The sequence below is a fragment of the Ischnura elegans genome, chromosome 8 (assembly GCF_921293095.1).
Source record: "Ischnura elegans chromosome 8, ioIscEleg1.1, whole genome shotgun sequence".
NCBI lineage: Eukaryota > Metazoa > Arthropoda > Insecta > Odonata > Coenagrionidae > Ischnura > Ischnura elegans.
The window spans coordinates 20,555,391-20,573,792 of record NC_060253.1 but is presented as its reverse complement, the minus strand read 5'-3'; the positions used below and the strand labels follow the sequence as shown (position 1 = coordinate 20,573,792).

Here is an 18,402-nt window from a genome sequence, read left to right as displayed (position 1 = left end):
TATCAAGATAATATCACAGTTATTTTGAAACTCGAGTCGGTTTTTGGAAACGATTAGGTACAACAGATTTACAACAGTTTAAAGCATACCGGGACTAGCCACGGTGATTTCGCTCGATTTAAAACAGTGATAGTTTAAGAGTGAATGCAATTTTGAGATGAGATAAGGTGCTGCATTAAATTTTTCATGTTTGGCTTACATTTTGACGTCAAATTCTTGATGTTGGCTCAAATGAGAACACAAATAGTCACATAAAATGATGAGTGAGACGGAGAAAATTTCTTGGACAGCACTAGTAAACAGCTTTGCCATATATTTCTCGACCATCAACCATGTCTCTAATAATGTCGTTGATTCTGTCATGTAAACAAAAAATATTGCACGATCGCAATGATGGGCTGTTGCTACAATTATTGCATTTTGAAGGGGCATTATTTCAATTGGGATTACACAAGAATGAACGGTAAAACTCGAGTTAACTTTTTCGCCGTGTCTTGAAAAATATAAAGCAGAATACTGCTAAGGAATATAAAGCTTTACATCTCTTGCAGTGTGAGAGCAACCAGTAGCAAACTAACGGGAAAGTAAATAAATCCCATGGGTCTCATTGGATTAGAAGGGTTCGTTTTTTAACGATGTTCGTGATACGACTCTTCCGCTAGAGGTACCAAGGTCGAGAGCGTAATGAATGTCCTGTTTGCGAGTTTAAAGTGTACTCGAAGATAAGCAAACATGATATTTATATAATAACCCAATTCACATCCATCGAAGTTGTTGTAAACGGGGTTAAGTTCTGTGGATTAGGGAATAAATTCTAAATCAAGGGTCGAAAAATCGCGGGCCGCATGTGACCTCAGAAACAGCTACATGCGGCTCTACAACAAATTATTAAAATAACTTTAATGTAACAGTTACGAGATTACGTGCTGAGATCATATAATACAGAATGTTAGTACAAATGGAATAGCTATTTAATAAAATTTGCTTAGTTACATTTTTATACCGGCAATCCACCCAGCCTTGCCAGTTTGACAATATGGCCCTCATGTTCATAAATGTCAAATTCAATTCAAAATACAGCTTCAACTGCCCGTCCCAATGATGGGAAAAGCTGACAGGGATGATCAAAGCAGACGGATAATAAATTCATAACATTTTATCATCAGTTGGTGCCTCAGTTTCTGATACATACTTTTTTACTAAATATTTTGATGCTAAATTTTTCCTCCTCTCAATAACTACTAGTTGTTTTGATGGTGGAAAGTGTGCCAAAGAGAGCATAGAGAAGATTATGAAAGGAAGGTTAGGGGAAAATTTACCGGATTAACGAGGATAGTGACTGACGGATTGTTCAACGAAAGGTCGATGGCGAGATATAAGATATTCAAAGATCAAAAGTATTTAAATCGGAATATATTGGGCCATATTTTCATGTTGGCAAGGCTACCTTTTCCCGAGATAATTTTCTCAAATCAACGTATGTTTATATGAAAAGGTAGCAAATCCCTGTTTAAAAGAATATCAAGAAGTAGACAGAAGAATTGAAGAACGTAGAAGATAAAGAGTAGACATTCCACAAGGAAGGCGCAGAAGAGCCGCGGTTAAAAGGCAGAGGCACACAGCGTCTCCGGCTGAAGTCAGCTACAGGATACGCGCTCCCGTCCGCAAACTCACCACCAGGTAGCTCTTGAGGAACAAACCCGAGGCTGGAGCAGGGGCGTCCGTCGGAAGGGGCTTCGCCGGCTCGACGCCTGCCCCCGCCGCCGCCGGACATCCCTTGATCGGCTCGACCGACTCGGCGTCGGCCCCTGGCGGCGCCTGTGGCGACTCGCCCGGGGCCGCCCTGGTGTCGCCCGGCCCCGTCTTCTCCCCACCACTGGCCACGCCCCCCGCCCCCATCGCCGGAGAAGATCTGTCACGGACGTCAATCCCAGGACACTTCACAACAGTCGCACGGAATCCATGGAGTCATTCTTCTTCTTCATGGGCTGGGCGGTGACAAACCTCTTAAGGACATAAGATCTTGGATAGCTTTGGGGCGATATTATTCCATTAGGCTTTGGTGCACGAGTAAGAAGAAAAAACACACTTTCCTGGATTAAATAGAGTGATAATATGAGCGTTACACTTCTCGTTGATCATGCAGCAAACCTTTTAAACGATTCAAGTTCATCTATACATTTGTAGGGCATTTCAATTTTAAAAGGAGGGTTATAATACGGATTTAAATTCCTTCTGCGGTGGTGTCAATTAGCTCCTGGCGATCTTGTAGCAAATAAGTATCGAGGCAATGTTATTCCATAAGGCTTTTGAACTGGTAAATGAACTATGGATGGATTCTTACCTTATCACGACGATAGGTAAATTCAATAGAGAATAACACAATCCTTCTGGCGATGATAATGCCAAATTTGTTAATGGCTGAAACACGCCAATTTTTTCGAACTACAACACAAAGGCTATCGAGTTGCAGCAAAAATTAGATGATTATGGACCATACGTTAGCTACCTATAAGAAATATACAACAAAACTGATCCCGCAGCTACCGCACCTCTAATCTTGATTCAAGATATGTATTACCAAATTCATACTCCAAGGTGAGCGAAACTGCCACGGCACTCTCACTAAGTTAACTCCCACATAAATGCTAACCAAATGCCTTGAAGGTTTACATATCAATTTACTTAGATATTTTTCTTGCACAGATAACGTACGCAGGGTAAAAATTAAAAACAATGATTATGAAATCGGATTGTCAACTTATCTAGCGTACACAAGCACTAATTCTGAGAAGGTTTCCAAACTTCTTTGAACTATTGAAAACTTAGAGCTGAAATAGGGATACTAACCATACCAATTGCTACTTCAAAGTCTGACAAGAAATCCCAACCCTGTAATAAATTGTAATATAAAAAAATAATGTAAAATATTATTCAAGATACGAGAAGCGAAAGAAATACAAAAACTCAATTGAGGAGTTGTAAGTATCGTCCTTTAAAACACCAAAAATTAGATAACACGTGCGACGTCGGAAAAGCCAATCGCAAGTTGATCTGAAGATGCACCAGAAATACAGACAAGGGCGGAAACTTGGCTATTCTGTCACAGCTTCTGGTACCCAAATTACGTTCAACCCTTCGCAGCCTTATTTAAATTCAAACTTAGGTTTGGTCGAATTATTATGAAGGGATAAATGTTTGTAGAAAAAAGGGGAAATTCAATAAAAATATTGCGTCCTCAGTTGGAAAATAGAAAAGGAAAATGGAGGAGATAGGTCGTGATATGGTCTGTATGAATGCGATTGGATATTGAAATCCTCAAATTAAATGCCACTGCAGTATTGTTCAAAATTAAAAAAAAACACGAAAACCAATTGTGCAATCTATCTATAGCTACTCAGGCATTATCATTGCTAAAATGTTGAAGACGCATTAATTTTGAATGAAAGCAGTTTAAGATGACACTTGATTGGGAAAGATCACCGTAAAGTATTTGGTTTTTTCCATAGGTGGGACTGGAGAAGGAATGTACGACGCCCTTTGAGCTGGACATGGACCCTTGAGATATCCTTCGCTATTTCTTCGCGCTGGCGATGACAGTCACATCTCCTCCATGACCTCCACCACACCTTTGGCCTCCGAACTCCGGGCGATTAAAACTCCCCAACTCGTGACTAAGATAAGGGAGGCACTTTATCCGGCTTGGCTGCCTCAGCGATATTCAGAGACACGTCTCGAAGAGAACTAGATTTGCAGAGCACACTTCAACATTCGCAACGTTGCGATTCTCCGTTTTCAGAGGATGTTTCACTTTGAAATTAAGAACCAGGATGCTTATCTCCTCGCTACGAATAACATTCACTGTCGTAAGTACAGTTCACTGGTGATCAACGGCCAATTTCACTTATGCAACAGAAAAATACGGCCTCAAAAACTTGCGATGTACTATTCAGCTTTTTTCACTGGAGCTGGTTTCCATGGGGTCATTCACATTCAATCCAATATCAAGGATGCACTACTATAACTGCCAGCTTTACCAGCCAGTACACTAGCTTCCGTATGGACTGCTATGCCACATTCACTTTAAAAAAGACGGGCACGGTATGAAAAACTCAATCTGATTTTCTAACAGAACCGAGTATTAATAGCTTACTTCACTTTGAAATACAAGAGCAAAGATTCACTGCTCAAACTAAAGTTATAACGTTGCATGGGCTGCTGGTAATCCACGACCGTGTACACTTGGACAAGAAAAAGAAAAAGGCTCGTAAACTCCCTGTACACTATTCCTTCTCCGAACTCCTTCACAACTGGCCATCCATAAGGAATCCTCCTCGGCAATCGAAAACAGATGTTGAAAAGAAGTAACAGGATCTACGCACTTGGGTGACAACGCGAGGGATGGTCGAACAATGCACTCCCTTATTCACTGCGGCGGTCAAGGGATGGATGGGATCACTTGTCACTCGGATTCATATCCCACTGTACTTCCTCGTAGGTTGACTCTTTAGTTTGGGGCCTTCAAAATATCCACGCCGACCCTGGTCCCTTCTTTTATGACAGCAAGCAGAGATCCTCAGGACAGTTCGTGCATGGGGGCGTGTTGAATCCTCGGGAGTGGCTTGCCTCGCCCGCATTCGCCGGGAACTAAAACTGGCCGAGTGACGAGCGCAAGAAGAGCCAGAACCCTTTTAAGAGGACTTCGACTCAACCCCCTTCCACCTCCGCCACACACTCCCGCCTCCCCTCTTTCGCGCGGGGGGTGGGGGAGGCTCCACCCCTCAACACTTCAATCCTCCCTCCCCATTGTTGCCTCCCCTCTGACCTCTCGCGGGCGACCTATCGGCTCCGTCAGATCGGCACGGTAATCCAAAGTGGAGACAGACGCAACAATGGTGAACGCAACAGTGACACCTAAACCTACAATTAATTAACCTCACCAAATGATGACGAGCCACGTCAAATCCTAGGTCTTACATTAAATATTTATGTGAAATTAAAAAGTTTTCTTTACTTTTCATGACATTAATTAGATTCCATAAAGTCACGCTTGAAACAACTAAGCACTACAACGTTAACCTCCAAAGTCCCGGGACATATCTACATATTTCTGGTTAATTTGATGTTAACACGTTGCATACCGATGGCGAGAATTCTCGTCATTTTTTTCCCGAACGTTCCGGACGGATTACGAAGATTCTCGTCATTTAGGCGCATCAACCTAAACAGTTTTAAAGCGTAAAGTACGTATTCGTTAGTACGTTTTCAGTTGTTGTTCGTAATTCATAATGAATTGATGCATCATAATGTTTGATTGGGTAAAGTTATATTCTAAACATTAGCTTTTTAACCATGTTAAACCAAAGGCATTACTCCCTAATAGGCACATATATCCATTCTCAACACCTCCACCCAGAATCGGCGTTCCTCTTCTTACCAGCGTTGGCATCTTTTTTATCTTTTTCCTTGAAGGTTTGCACGCATTTGTGCTCTAAAAACCACTCATATGAATATTCCATATTATGGCATCACACCGGGAGGACAACACTTTGGATGAAGAAGAAATTTTGTTAGACTTGTGTGCTGATGATTTGTCAGATGTACCATTAGGGCAGGGGTCGGCAACCAGCGGCTCGCGAGCCACATGCGGCTCTTTGGATATGAAACTGCGGCTCTTTAGTTCCATACGCAAATATTACTTATTTAAAATAACATTTAAAAAAGATTTTGAATCGACCAACGAGGATTGGGCACCATTTCTCTCTCTCAGCCCATTGTACTCGCCTTTCACTCCACCTCTCCCCCGTGATACGCGTTGTCACTGTCGTCAGTATGGTAGAAGCAAGCTCTCGAATGAAGCCGTCGCCGCAGTGCTGTTGATGTGCGAAGGAAGTGGGGGCCAGTCCGGCGCGAACCATGGTTCACGACGTAAGCCAGCAATTGTCGCTCTAATCGTCCGTCACTACTCAAACTGACCTTTGCCTTCCTACTGAATTCGCTCCAACTCATAATACACCAAGAAGCGCTTTGTGTCCAAAAATTTCCGGCCGAAATAGTTGAGGTCATGAATTTGGTAATCATGATTGTTGGAAACATAATGAAAATACACTTACATTATGTTTCCTGTGAACAAGTTCCACCAAATATCGCCTTCCAACCTTAAGCTGATCATGATTGTTAACAGCATCTTGTCAAAACCACTGTACCATCGTCAGTTTAAAGAATTCTTAAATGAAATGGAGACTCAGTATTCCGACCTCCTTCACAATAAAGTGCGATGGCTTTCCAAAGGTGAGGTGTTGAAACGTTTTGCTTTGTGCTTAAATGAAATAAATACAGTCCTCAATGAAAAAGGCATTAATCACCCTGAATTAGAGAACGGCAAATGGTTGCAAAAATTTTATTTCATGGTAGATTTCACGGCAAAATTAAACGAGCTGAATCTAAAACTGCAAGGAAAGGGAATCCCAGTCTATGTTTTGGTAGAAGAATTGGTTTGTTTCGAAGAAAAATTAACTATTTTAGCAGAACATATTCAGAGCGGTAAATTGCTTCATTTTCAATTTCTAAAGCAATATCGCGATTAAAAAACCAGAGCAACTGTTGACACGATTTACTTCAGCACAGTTATAAAAAAATTATAGATGAATTTGCTGACAGATTTCAGCAATTTAAAACCAACAAACCACTCTAGCATTCATAGAAAATACTCTCAACACAAATAGTGACGAAATCCATATTGAGCCCTTTGGAGTTGATACTGGATCTTTAGAAATGCAATTGATCGATTAAAAAGTAAAGCTTTGTGGAGTGGAAAATTTACAGAGTTGAAAAGCAAGTTGGAAGAGTTGGAGGTCCAGAAATATATGTACGTAACGCAACAAAAATGGACAGCTTTAAAAGAATTGCCGCGAGTTGAGGCACTTATATTCGACGCATGGAATAGTCTTCCAGATTGCTACAGTGAGGTGAAGAAGTTGGCATTTGGAGTACTGACAATCTTCGGATCGACATATTCGTGCGAGCAAGCATTCTCTTGCATGAATATAATTAAAAGTAAAGTAAGTAGCCAACTAACAAATGAAAATTTGGAGTCATGTATGAAACTTAAAACAACAAGTTATGAGCCAAATTTTGTCCGAACTTTCTAACACCATGCAAAGCCAACGCTCCCATCGAATTTGTTTGTTTTTACTTTTATGTACAAGTTGCATTGTTTAATAAAGTTTAAATTTTTGAAATGTATGTTATCGTTTGTTTTTATTTTCACATCAATAGGACATGTGCTTGCAGAGCAACACTTTGCCAATTTCAAAGAAGTTAAAAAATGGGTTAATTAATGGTTTAACTCACAGGAGTTACAATTCTTTTAGAATTTTATCCATAAATTACTTCAGAGATGGTAAGATGTATAGAATCGAATGGTCAATACTTTGATTAAATAAATTTTAAGGAAATACTTGAAATAACGTGTTTTATTTTGCGAAAAATCCGGTAAAGACTTTTACACACACCTGATATATTACCTAATTTGTTGTAAAAAACACTACTTGTATAAGAATAAATAGATTTTTTCTTATGAATAAATAGATTTGTTTTTTTTATAAAAAAATATTTATGCGAGTGCTATTTATTGTTGGTAAGAAAAATTTTTGTGACTCTTTAAAACTTTGAAATTTTGTAAATTGTAATTTTTGGCTCTTCTGACTCAAAAGGTTGCCGACCCCTGCATTAGGGTATGACGAGGATAACGACGAAAGTGAAAGCGATTCTGATTTTGTGGTGAATATGGAAACTAGAAAACCTATTCCTCTAGTTATCAGTGAAAGTGACTCCGATGCGAGTGAAAATGAAGACAATGCTTTGGCAGGAAGTTCTACTTCATGGAAAAAAATAGATTTTGAGAGATATTTAGAGCAATTTTTGGGCCAACCTGCAGTGAAAAGATTACCAGAAAATTCCACTAACATCCTCGACGTGGTCTCACTATTTCTTGGTAATGATTTTTTTGAAATGATGTGCCATCAATCCAATTTGTATTGCTGTCAAAATAAGCATAAATACAAAGAATCGCCAAAAACAGGGAAGTGGTCAAACATAACCATGGCTAAAATGAAAAAAATCTTTTCTGTTTTGATTCTGATGGGTCAAGTGAGGAAAGATACACTGAAGGAATATTGGAGTACAGATCCTTTCATCGAAACAAAAATATTTAGTGACTACTGATGCGAAACAGATTTTAGCAGATGTGGAAAGCGTGGCACTTTAGTGATAACGAAGCATTCTTAGATACTTCGGATAGACTACATAAAATAAGACCCACCGTGGAATACTTAGTTGAAAATTTTCAAAATGTGTAGAAACCAAAGCAGGAATTGTCACTTGATGAAGCCATGATTCCATGGAGAGGAAGATTGAAAATCCTATCTATATACATCAAGACCTATAATCCTGCAAAAATTGTAAAATATGGTTTACTACTTCGAATGATTTGTGAAAGTGATTCTGGCTACATTAGTAATTTAGAAATTTATTCAGCCGAGGGGAAAAAATTAGAACAAACCATCTTGTCTCTTTTGAAGCCACATCTCAATCTTTGGCATCATGCCTATCAAGACAACTATTATAATAGTGAGAAAATTGCAGAACTGCTCTTAGATAACAAAGTAAGAGTGTGTGGAACCATAAGACCAAATTGGGGACTCCCTCCCGCGTTGAAGAGCGAGGCAAAAACTTTGAAAAAGGGACAGAGCACGTTCTCTTGTAAAGGTGAGGTGTTACTAGTGGTTTGGAAAGACAAGAGGGAAGTAAGAATGATTAGCACTGTTCATAACGCCAGCATGGGTAACTCAAAGGTAAAAGATTGGGTTACAGGACAGGCAATCAAAAAACCCACTTGTATTATAAAATACAACGAGTGCATGAAAGGTGTTGACAGGGCGGATATGCACTTATCCTATTACTCCCTCATGATAAAAACAATGAAATGGTAGAAGAAAGTCGTGCTGTGGCTAATAAATTGCGCTCTTTTCAATGCTTCCAGAGTTTATAAAACCCTAAACAAAAATAATGGCATTCGATTCAAAGGCTTTTTGCTCCAGACCGCCAAAGAGTGGGCAGCGAGTAGGCAGGAGTCGAGTGAATCATTCTCGGACGATGACTACGATGATAAGCCAACAGGACGGGCCCCTTCAAGAGATCACCCACAGCGCTTATCGAGAGACCTTAGCAAACACCATCTTGTTCCTATTGTGGGGAAGGGGACGAAAAAATATCACACAAGAAGATGCAAAATGTGCGCTTCGAGAAAAATTAGAAAAGAAACAAGGTATGTGTGCTCAACTTGCGGCATTCAACTCCACAAGGGAAAATGTTTCATGGAGTATCACACCAGAAAGAGATTCTGAAATTATTTGTGAGCATTACATTCAAAATTGCATGAAAAAATTTTAATTTTTAAATAAGTTATGGCATTTTTTCGAATGGAAGGTTTGCTCAGTGAGTGATGTTTAAAAAACCGCCGGAACAGAGGGTTAAAAGGAATTTAAATACCCCGGTACGCAACGTGTTAACAAAGAAATTTCTGTGAATCATGCTTCTGTATGATGCTGTTATCTGTCAACACACACAGAACTATTTGAATTAACGACATTTCACTTAACTAAGTGGTGAAAAATTCAAACGTTGAAGAATTGTGTGCAATACGCCAGGGACGAGGAGGTTAAGTCGAGATGAAGGGTTTTGCATACCGAGTTAAGTGTTGCATCTCGGTAAACAATCGATCAGTTGTAATGAATAAACTATGAGTTAAATGAAACATACTGTCACGTTTCCTCAATGCAATCAGTAACTTATACAAAGAACTTTTCTTTACTTGAGGCAAAAAATTTACCAATTTGAAAAAAAAGAAAGCAAATTCATGTATACCTTCCAAATACATGTGAAACTGGCTATTTACCGACAAAAATGTTGTCGGGGATATCTCGTAGAAGTATTTTCGAACCGTACTCCTTTTTTTAATTTTTTTAATTTAATTTCAATACCATTGTTTTTATTTCCTATATAAAACTTATTTGTCAAAAGTTTATGCGGAAGACATTTTTTTAAATTTAATAATATAAACAGTGTTACGATTGTTTTCTGAAGGTGAGTACACCACCGGGGTCATTTAAACATCCAATATTGCTTTGAACATGTGTCATTTTAAAACGTTTGAGTTGGAATAAATATTATTATAATTTTCCTTACAGAAACAAATATTTCCGAAGTTGTACGAAAAGAGTCATGGCTTTTGAATCTCTGAAAACGGCAATTCATCTATGAAATTCTACTTTTTGAAGAAAGTCTCCAATTAGTGACCTGAGATTTTATAAAATGAAAGAACGGACTCTTATAAATGTATCTTCCACAGCAGAACTCAGTTAAAATTGAATTAGTGCCAAAATTTGTTGTTAGTAAAACCTCTTCCATATTGACTTTTTTAAAAATACCTATTTTTTTTGGGAGAAAGCAAAGTTTTTAAAAGACAGAAAATTTTAAAGTACTGTCGTTTCCATGCACAGCGAACGAAAATTGGGATTAAACCAAAAAAATGTGCTATTTTTATGAGTGGCTAGATAATTGAAATTTTTACCATCAATTACTCACTGATTAATTTGCAATAACGAAGAGGAAATTCTATAAATCCTAGACATAAGTATCATATAATTACTAAATAACTCATGCTTCAAAATTATCAACAGAGAATACAGACGATTTTGACAGAGGTAAGGGCTAAGTTGAGCTATCATCTATATTCCCATCAACGAAAAAGTTCAATAATACTTCCATTTATTAAGAAAAAAACAAGCTATTCCCATTTCCAGAGTCACTGGAAAATCAATATTGTATCGGTCAACCTTTACTGGTGGAATTGGATCGCAAGGCTCGCAGGCTCGCAAGGTTGACGGATAAAACAGTCACCAAATTCAATGACAATGCCCAACAAGCATACTATTGGACCGGAATGCCGCACAACTTGAGCTTGGCATGAAATTAGTAAATAAGAATGTTTTCATTGAAACACATCCGCTAGGTAGCGTAGTTATCATACGCCCTGAAAATCGATAATGACACCTATATGTTTCCCCACTGGCTATAGCTCGCTTCCAAATTTTACATTGTGTTTAAATTCAACTTTATCCGGTAAAATTGTAAAAGCTCAAAAAAATACACAATAGGGCGCATTGGCTTGTGTGCAGGGGACCAAGGTTGAAACCTATATCACGTGATGGATTTGATGAAATCGATTGACAGACCACCACGATAGCGTTTGCATTCATGCAGACTATTTCGATAGGAAAACTATTACCATTAAAGTTGATGTTTCAGAAATATAAGGATTTTATTCGAGATGTGGGTGTGGAGAAGAATGGATAAGGTGAAGCGGACGGATAGGAGGAGGAACGACGAAGTGATGGACATGGTGGGTGAAGAGAGGCAGCTTCCAGATGAGATGCGGAGTAGACAGAGGGTATGGATGGAAGGTGTACTTAGAGTGAAGGGGATGCTGAAAACGGTTTTAGTGGGTAGAATATTGGGAAAACGAGGGATACGAAGGAAGAGAATAGGATTTTTAGGTAGATTGAAAGGGAGTAGGCCTTATTGTGAATTGAAAAGGAAAGTCCATGAAGAGAGGGGAGACTGCCAGAATACTTCCTTAAATACTTAATGCAAACGTACTTTAACAGGTAGAATATTTAAATAATAATTTATAAGTATTTACTCGGCTAAACGTGCCCAATTCCCATAAAAATAGGAACGTAAGTCCTCATTACTTCCATTATTGCATTGGCATCAAGCGCGCCATTGCATGTTTTTACTCTATGGATAGAGCATCATCTTTGCCATTCAATGATAAATTCGTAGAACATTAATTTTATCAGTTTTGATTACTATAGAAACACTACATAGGTCTTTACGAGTGGAATGACGACATCAAAATCATACCTCATGAGTGCACTTTACGCTCCGAAATACGTGTACCCAGTTAATTCATTGATTGAAACTGCCAATAGTATCAAACTAAAGCTACCAACTCGAATACTTCCTATTTGAGTCAATTTTCCACCAATATCTTCATCAGCTTATATATTATAGATGATCTAAGGTCGCTTTCTCTCGCCAAACGATGCATTGCCATATTGAAAAAAACGCTCCACAGAGCGGTAAGGTCAATACCAGAGGCATCAATCTGTTTTGAGGATAACTGGTACGCAGATTGTCACAAAAATAATTATAACTGCGTTTCTAATAAAAGTTTTAAAAGGTTAACAAATAACACACACTGAAATATAGCATTTCCTTACACATTGCTTGTGTCATGATGGTTGGTTTTGAACATTATATACACTGTACACTATACAGCCCATTCGAGAGAATAATGGCAGCGAGCGGTTGAATGCAAACGCACGAATCGGAGAGAGAATGAGAAGTTGAAAAGAGGGGAGCAGTAAATGAAGATGGATGGCGCTATGAGACTGTGGGAAAACAAATTAACGAAGTGAGCGACGAGCAGGCAAACACCCCGACCGCTCATTTATTCAGGGGCCATTTTGGGCCACAGGGTTGACAAGAGGAGATAACGAATGCAGAGAAGAACCCGAAATCGAACCACAGTGCAACGTCTTTAGAGAGACTAATATACGGACTGAGAGACACAAATGAGACTGATATTATACCAAAACAGATTCCGAATTTAAAAAAGCAAAAATAAATGGACACCAACCAATCTTTACAGCAACACGATTTATCTTCATCCGCATACACAGCGTGTTTCAGGAATAGTCTGCAATACTTCAGGACTTACTATGGGAGACAATGGGAAGCATTTCATGTCCAATTAAGATGGGGTCGCAACTCCTTGGTTACAGAGCTGTGGCAACGCACACATTTTGTTGGCTGCACTAGGCAATCACCATGAAAACGCTGAAATACAATAATTACCATCAGAGGGAGTAATTTGATGGAAATCTTTTATCATAGGAGTAAAAAGAGAATAAAAACTCTGCTTTTCCCACATGGCGATTTATTTTGTCGGACCATTTATTTTGTCCGACCAGGTGACCTTGATAATATTACGCCATAATGCAACCATGGTCAGACAAAATAAACCTCAATGTGGAAAACGCTGGAATACGTTATATGCAGTGATGGAAGGGATCTGAAACTTGTCCTCATTATGCTTGAGATATGTTTCGTTACCAAAAAATAGAATGGAAGCTCATTTTTACAACTTTTAACAATTTAGATAAACTCCGAATAATCATTGAAGTTTCAGCTTCAGAAGGCGTATTTTTTTTACAAAATAATGGTTTATTTTCAGATTTAACATAAAAATATTTTGTTACTAATTTATAGGAAATTTTATTTTTTTATTGCAGCAAACATCATTTCTCTATCATTATTTGCCGGAGTGATATGGAAATTTAAGTGATGCCATGACCGTTATGCAGCATTCCTCGGATGTGGAGAGAGTTGTGATTTTCCCCAGTTACCGAGGCGATTGGCTACAACAATGGAAACTTGACACAAAGGTGAAGAACAGAAGATGAAAAATCCGCCGCAATGTTAGCGTTTCATTCAATGATGACGTTGGGGATGGCTGGTACATAGATTGAGACAGAAATAATGATAATTGCGTTTTCAGTGAAAGTTGTCGAAAGGGTTACAAATAACACACACAATGAAGTTACGCTCATCAACACTTTACTTATGGGCAAAAAAATGAGTGAGTTCTGAACTGGGATTAAACAAAACGGTTTCAGTGCTAACAAGGATTTAAAGGTATCTTTTCTTATCGAATAGGTTGACAAACACTTGAATAACTAATATTTTAAATCATCTTTTTGATCACAAAAAATTCTGTTATGAAACGGAAATATGGTCGGCATGATAGACTTATGACCAAAAATACATAACTTAAAACCAGAGAGTTAAATAACATGAAACCGTAATCCAAAACCAAGGATAATTTACCCGCAATTACCAGCTCAGGATTAAATAATTATTACTTTAAAATAATAATTTTAGCATAATACAGTAATAATAAGTATAATAATTAGACATACGTGAAAATCGTGCTTCCAATAACAGTTTATCGCATTTTGTAGCGTCTATTTTTTATTTTCATAATGAGGTAGATGACGATAAAATGTAGTGAAAAGCAGTTATATGACAAAATACAGAATATTTTAAATAATTATGTTGTAGAACATTAATACATTAAGGAATAAGACATAAGAGTGGTGGAGGTGTAGCTTGCCCGCGCCCACTTGTAGTTCGCGGCCACGTAGAGTCCCAGCCAACTAGCAGCTGGCCAGTCGCTCACATGCTTTAAGCGGACTCATCGCATCTATGTCACATTTATTTGCGCACATCGCATCTATATCGCATTTGCGATTTTCACGCATCCCTAATGATTAATGTATTACTAGACTTATTTCACTTCATGCTCAACACTCTTTGATGGATTGATGTACATTGACGAGTATGTGAAAACATGGAGAAAGTACACTTGTAACTGTATCAGCTATTTTGTACTGCGAATTAATGGCAATCGATCATAAAGACCTTCAGAGGGAAGCTGAGATGACATAACCGTAGTACAATAAATTAATTTTAAATATCAGTGCACACAGAGCGCAAAGTTCCAGGAAACTCCGGATTAAGATTACATAATTACAATTTGAAAATAATAATTTAGAAAATAACAAAGAAAAATTCTTCAAATATATAAATAATGCTGGGACCTGCGAAAATATTATCAACATCTTCCTGTTAAGATGTGAATGTGCTATTATAGAACAGCTTAACTTGCATAGTAAAAAAACTCTTTCCAATACCACGCACAATACATTTTGCAGCGTTCCCCGATTGCTATTTGACGTCACCCTCTCAGGCCACTAGTTTCGAAAGAAAGATATTTTTTATCCTTCCATTCCCTCCCAGCATTAGTACGGCAGACAATGGGTCATCATGGAATGATGATGGTCGGAAAACTGCCCTTGAAAAATCTTATTCTATTTAAACGTTTTCCAAAGGCGATGATAACTCATTTATTAAAAACTATATTTTAAATAGAATATAGATGCTCTTTTCTAAAAAGAAATTTCTCTGATAAGACTCTGAGAAAAAGAAAAAGCTCTGTTACTAGCGGCGCTAAAAAATAAAAAAACCTGATTTCATAGCCAGGAAGATATGCGACTGGTTGATAGAACAGTTACATGTTGATTTGCCAATGGGCTATTCCCTGTGGTAATTTTTAAAAGTGGAAGTGCTGTTAATGTCCTCATGCTAACATCAGATTCCAGTTAATCATCCTCAGTTACTACTCTTGGCTAAATTACTCAGACGAAGAAGGGATCTCGAGGAGGTGCTGCTAGGTTTGCATGCAAATGGGCGATTGGTATCATAAAAACTTTCGAAATCGCCGAAGAATCTGACTCACTCGCTTGAAGTATTTACCCTGGATTAAAGTATCTTGCCGTGGAATTTTCACGATTAAGACGTAATTTTCCAAGAATCCAGCCGCTTACTTTGCTTTTTGCATTGCTTATCGATCAGGCGAAATCTAAGCTGAGAACTGAAGTACTATTCATTTTTACATCGTCATCAGATACGAAAACGTTTTACCTATCCACGAGGAATCCTAGACCTTTAACCTTTCTCCTCTTTTCAAAAGGTGATAAATTAGAAAATGCGAGAGATTTTATCTTCATATGAATTTTTTTCACTGCCATTACGTGAATCCACTCTAACATGCCTACTATTACTTCTGCAATGACGAATTTCAATTTAATGAATGCAGTCTCACTTCACTCATTATGAATACCTTGCATGATATGTGACAGTTGTGGTGGAAGTTTTATTATAGGAAGGAGTATTAGTTAAATAGAACATTGAACTATTTCCATTTAATTTATCGTCGTGCATTAATAAATTCAGTAGATATATAGCCTACGTCTTACTTAACTAATACTTACTGGGAGTTCAATCGCTCTAACGGAATAAAGCTTAAGAACTAAAGAAATGCGTTATTTTGTTTCCTATTTTAAAATGCCAAAGGCTTTACTATGCTCGTGATGATTTTCTTACCTAGGTACCTCTTATAAAGAGAAAGTTCAAAATTCAAATTAGAATTCAACATGGTTTTTTCATCTCATCAAAAATTTTACCATCGTAGTACACATACATAAATTAATTCTGCATATTAATCTTAAAGTCAAGCAATTCTTCACAACCTACACCTGGAGTTTGCTTCCATACAGTGAGGCACGTACGGTGAATGCACCATAAATATCGAGGGTGGAAACATTCGAAATGTGATGCTACACATAAGCATTGAGGAAGTTCTAAAATGAATAAGAGAGAAGAGAAGCATAATGAAACCTTAAGATGAACATGAAACAACTTTTTCGGCTTCGTGTGTTAAGGGACAAGTGGATGGTCATAACAGAAAAGGAAACCTTTGATAAAATATTTGGAACAGGTTTTGAGGCATGTGAAAGAGAAGAAATGCTTGGGCTTGAAAAGGTTTTGTGACAGGAGATGTGAGGGGGGAGTTGCGAAAAACCCATCTTATGTTGACCACAAATGACGATGAGTCTGTAAGTAATCAACAGAGAATTTAGGCGGTTGTGTTGAACAGTAGATTAGCTTTCCATGGAGCTGCGTAAAACCTAACCTATGTTGAACACTGATGACAATTACTCCGTAAGTAACCAACAGCTAGCCTCAGTGGCTATGGGAAAAAGTCTCCCAAACCGAGGGTCACGGGTTCGGGTCCCGCCTATGGGACGGTTCGGGTGTTTGTGATATCCCATCGTTTGTGATCTTTAAAATCCCCCGATATAAAGGCATTAAACGTGGTCTTTTCGAGGTGGTGAAGATAACGGAAAAAATAAAACAGGGGATTGTTGTGGTAATCAATACACTGACTTTCCATCCTGAGGCTTCTTTCTATTTAGGCAGAGGTGGACATTTTTTAGAGATAGCCCAATTCCGACTAAGGCGCTTTGTGTGCTTCCGAATACAGCACGACGTTAAACCGTTGTCTGCTTTGGAGACTTTCACAAATAGTCTTTCATAATTCCCCCGCCATACGCCTGTTGAGGCAGCTTGCGGGGTAAAATGTGGATGCAGATGACGCCAGGTTACTCTCCACTTCGATCTAGTAACACTCACTTCTATGCTCTTCCTTCATGACCAAGATGACCTAAATTGTTAGTCTCCACAAAATGCCATTTACATCGATATTTATTTTAATTTTGTAAATTTGATTTCAATTCCATCCTTTTTCTCCTGTGTATCTTTGCTGTAAATTGCTTATATATGAAAAGCGTTCATCTGGAAGTAATTTTTCGTTATTCAATAATATGCACAGTATTACGATTGTTTCCTGAAGGTGTTCCCAACAACAGGCAATAAATAATCTTTGTGGTCACGCAAAGCTCCAAAATTGGTTTAGACGAATGATATTTAAAAATATTTAAAATTCTTAAGGACAAAAAAATATATTATATTAAAATATTTAGACTTTTTAAGGAACAATAAATACAGTGGCGTAACTAGGAATATGCTTTTTTTGGGGGGGGGGGGGGTAAAATTTTGGTAAAATGCTTTGGGGGGGAATGAGAGGTAAAATTTTGGAAAAATGCATTCCTGCAAATATATTTTAGCACTTAAAATTTGGGTTTCATTAAAAGGTTACGATAAAATTTACTATAAGTCAAAACTAGACAATAGTTTTGAATATTATTTATGTTTCTCTGAGACTTTAGGGGGGATACATCCCCCTCACCCTCTCCCCATAGTTACGCCACTTAATAATTATATTAGTATAATTATACTTAGTACGGGGATGAGATTTAGTTCAGCATACACCTTTTATCACATTCAATATTGAACTCGTTCCCAGAATAAACCAAGTATTTTTCCTCAAACTTCACTGTAAGACTCGAAGGGTTTCAACACTCCACGGAAAGCGAGGAAAAGGGGGCAAGAATAAAGAAAGGATGAAGAGAGTTTATCCAATCCGTGCTTTTCACGCGATAAACGATTTCTTGTTTATCGAAGTTTATTTAGACGAGAGGAACGGTGTAAGGATGGACGGGGGAACGGTAAAGGCGAGGATGAGATTGAGAGGGGTTTGAAGACTGCCGGTGAGCCAGCCGGACGTGAAGGCATGAATGGGACGGGGAAGGAGAAAACACAGCGAACTATAAAAAAAGGAAAGGAGATAGAGCCGTAAATAAATCCAGGGATGAAATCGGAGACGAAATACCGCAATTGCCATTCTGGAGGCACTTCTTCGGCAAAATATTTCAACAAGACCCTGCTGAATCCAATTTGCTGATTGCGAAG

General features: G+C 38.2%; 1 protein-coding gene across 4 annotated transcripts in view; it reads right to left on the bottom strand.

Annotated features, from left to right (window-relative positions):
• The window catches only part of LOC124164527, a 258,207-nt gene that overhangs the window by 65,402 nt on the left and 174,403 nt on the right, over window positions 1-18,402 (bottom strand). For 2 of the 4 annotated variants that reach the window (XM_046541885.1, XM_046541882.1), the window contains exon 1: window positions 1,675-4,656. The exons of 1 other annotated variant lie outside the window; for it this stretch is intronic. In XM_046541885.1, the coding sequence (XP_046397841.1) occupies window positions 1,675-1,899 (225 nt within the window). In that variant the 5' untranslated portion in view covers window positions 1,900-4,656. Of the gene's footprint in view, window positions 1-1,674; window positions 4,657-18,402 lie in introns of those variants that run through there. One more of the 4 variants, XM_046541883.1, reaches the window with a different exon arrangement.